General features: G+C 40.3%; 1 protein-coding gene across 1 annotated transcript; it reads left to right on the plus strand.

Moving 5' to 3' along the window:
- The first annotated feature begins 605 nt into the window (after nt 1-605).
- Nucleotides 606-1,127, plus strand: LOC123856725 (guanine nucleotide-binding protein G(I)/G(S)/G(O) subunit gamma-5). The gene has a single exon (XM_045892845.3). It carries the CDS (start codon nt 680-682, stop codon nt 884-886), a length of 207 nt encoding a protein of 68 aa, XP_045748801.2. The 5' UTR covers nt 606-679; the 3' UTR covers nt 887-1,127.
- The last annotated feature ends 376 nt before the right edge of the window (nt 1,128-1,503 follow it).

Raw genomic sequence — 1,503 nt, forward strand, 5'->3', positions numbered from 1 at the left:
TTTGTGTATTTAAAAATTATCATTTAAAATACATTTTTTTAAAGATTTTATTTATTTATTTGACAGAGAGAGACACAGTGAGAGAAGTAACACAAGCAGGGGCAGTGGGAGAGGGAGAAGCAGGCTTCCCGCTGAGCTGGGAGCCAGTGCGGGGTTTGATCCCAGGACCCTGGGAATATGACCTGAGCCGAAGGCAGACACTTAATGACTGAGTCACCCAGGCACCCCTTAAAATGCATTTTTATGTTTTTCTGAGACATGGCAAAATGAAAATAACAGTGGGTCTAGTGGTCACTCTCTTTCTGAGTTTGCTCTAATCTTGTTTTACATTTGGTTTGAATTTTTAATATATAAAACGCAAGAATAAAAAATCTATTTTTCCAATTTCATCTCATTAACAGGGCTGGTGATTGGCCCAGGATATTTGGTCAGTCTAGCCTAGATGCTGTAAAGGATCCCTTTTGAGAGCTGTGGGGACTCAGAATTTAGAGAAATTCAGTTACAAGGTTGAACCGAACCAGAACAGAGTTGAATTCAAAAACGGCAAAATTAGATGGTGAAATTGAGGATAAGAAAAGAGATATCAGAAGATTAGGAAGGCTGCCCCACCGTCTGGCCCAGCGGACCCACGAACCGACAGATCCACGCACGGACGAATCTGCCCGCTCTTGAGAGCGCCATGTCTGGTTCCTCCAGCGTCGCCGCTATGAAGAAAGTGGTTCAACAGCTCCGGCTGGAAGCCGGGCTCAACCGCGTGAAGGTTTCCCCGGCAGCTGCAGATTTGAAACAATTCTGTCTGCAGAATGCCCAACACGACCCCCTGCTAACTGGTGTATCTTCAAGTACGAATCCCTTCAGACCCCAAAAAGTCTGTTCCTTTTTGTAGTAAAATGAATCTTTGGATGGTTTTCTAAACCACTTTTCATGAACCAGTGAATATTCAAAGGAGAACTAAATTTGAAGCCTGTACAAAGCTTATTATCCCTATAACACGTGCCATACTATATAAACTTCTACTTTTGTCAGTCTTTAACATCTACCTCTCTGAATTTTCATAAATTTCTATTTCACAAGGGTCATTATTTTATATACACTGGCAGCAGCATACAATAAAATACTTAGTATAAAAAAAAAAAAAGAAGATTAGGAAGACAGAAAATGCTTCAATTTGAAAGTAACTGGGTCCACTAAGTTAAATTCTCTGATCTGAGGCTGGTTAATAGGTGTCAGACCTACTAAGATATGTAAAAGGGTCAACTAGACTCAGAGCATCAGAAGGGCAGACCCGAATGATCTCCAAGGTTTTAAACAACCCATTGCTTTACTTTTGTTTTTAAGCTTTTATGAGATTGAGATAAAAACTGCTTTGACAGCCACATGCAAAGGAGTGAAACTGGACCACAATTTGCACCATATACAAAAAGTTAACTCAAAATGGATTAAAGACCTGAATGTAAGACCTGAAATCATGAAACCCCTAGAATCAAACATAGGCAGTAAGCT

This window comes from Mirounga angustirostris, unplaced genomic scaffold, assembly GCF_029215605.1.
Source record: "Mirounga angustirostris isolate CCGP_5_RB_7025 unplaced genomic scaffold, mMirAng1.0.hap1 SCAF_13, whole genome shotgun sequence".
Lineage (NCBI taxonomy): Eukaryota > Metazoa > Chordata > Mammalia > Carnivora > Phocidae > Mirounga > Mirounga angustirostris.

Bases quoted from the DNA above. Each gene is read 5' to 3' on its own strand.
- LOC123856725 (XM_045892845.3), top strand. From the start codon at position 680: ATGTCTGGTTCCTCCAGCGTCGCCGCTATGAAGAAAGTGGTTCAACAG.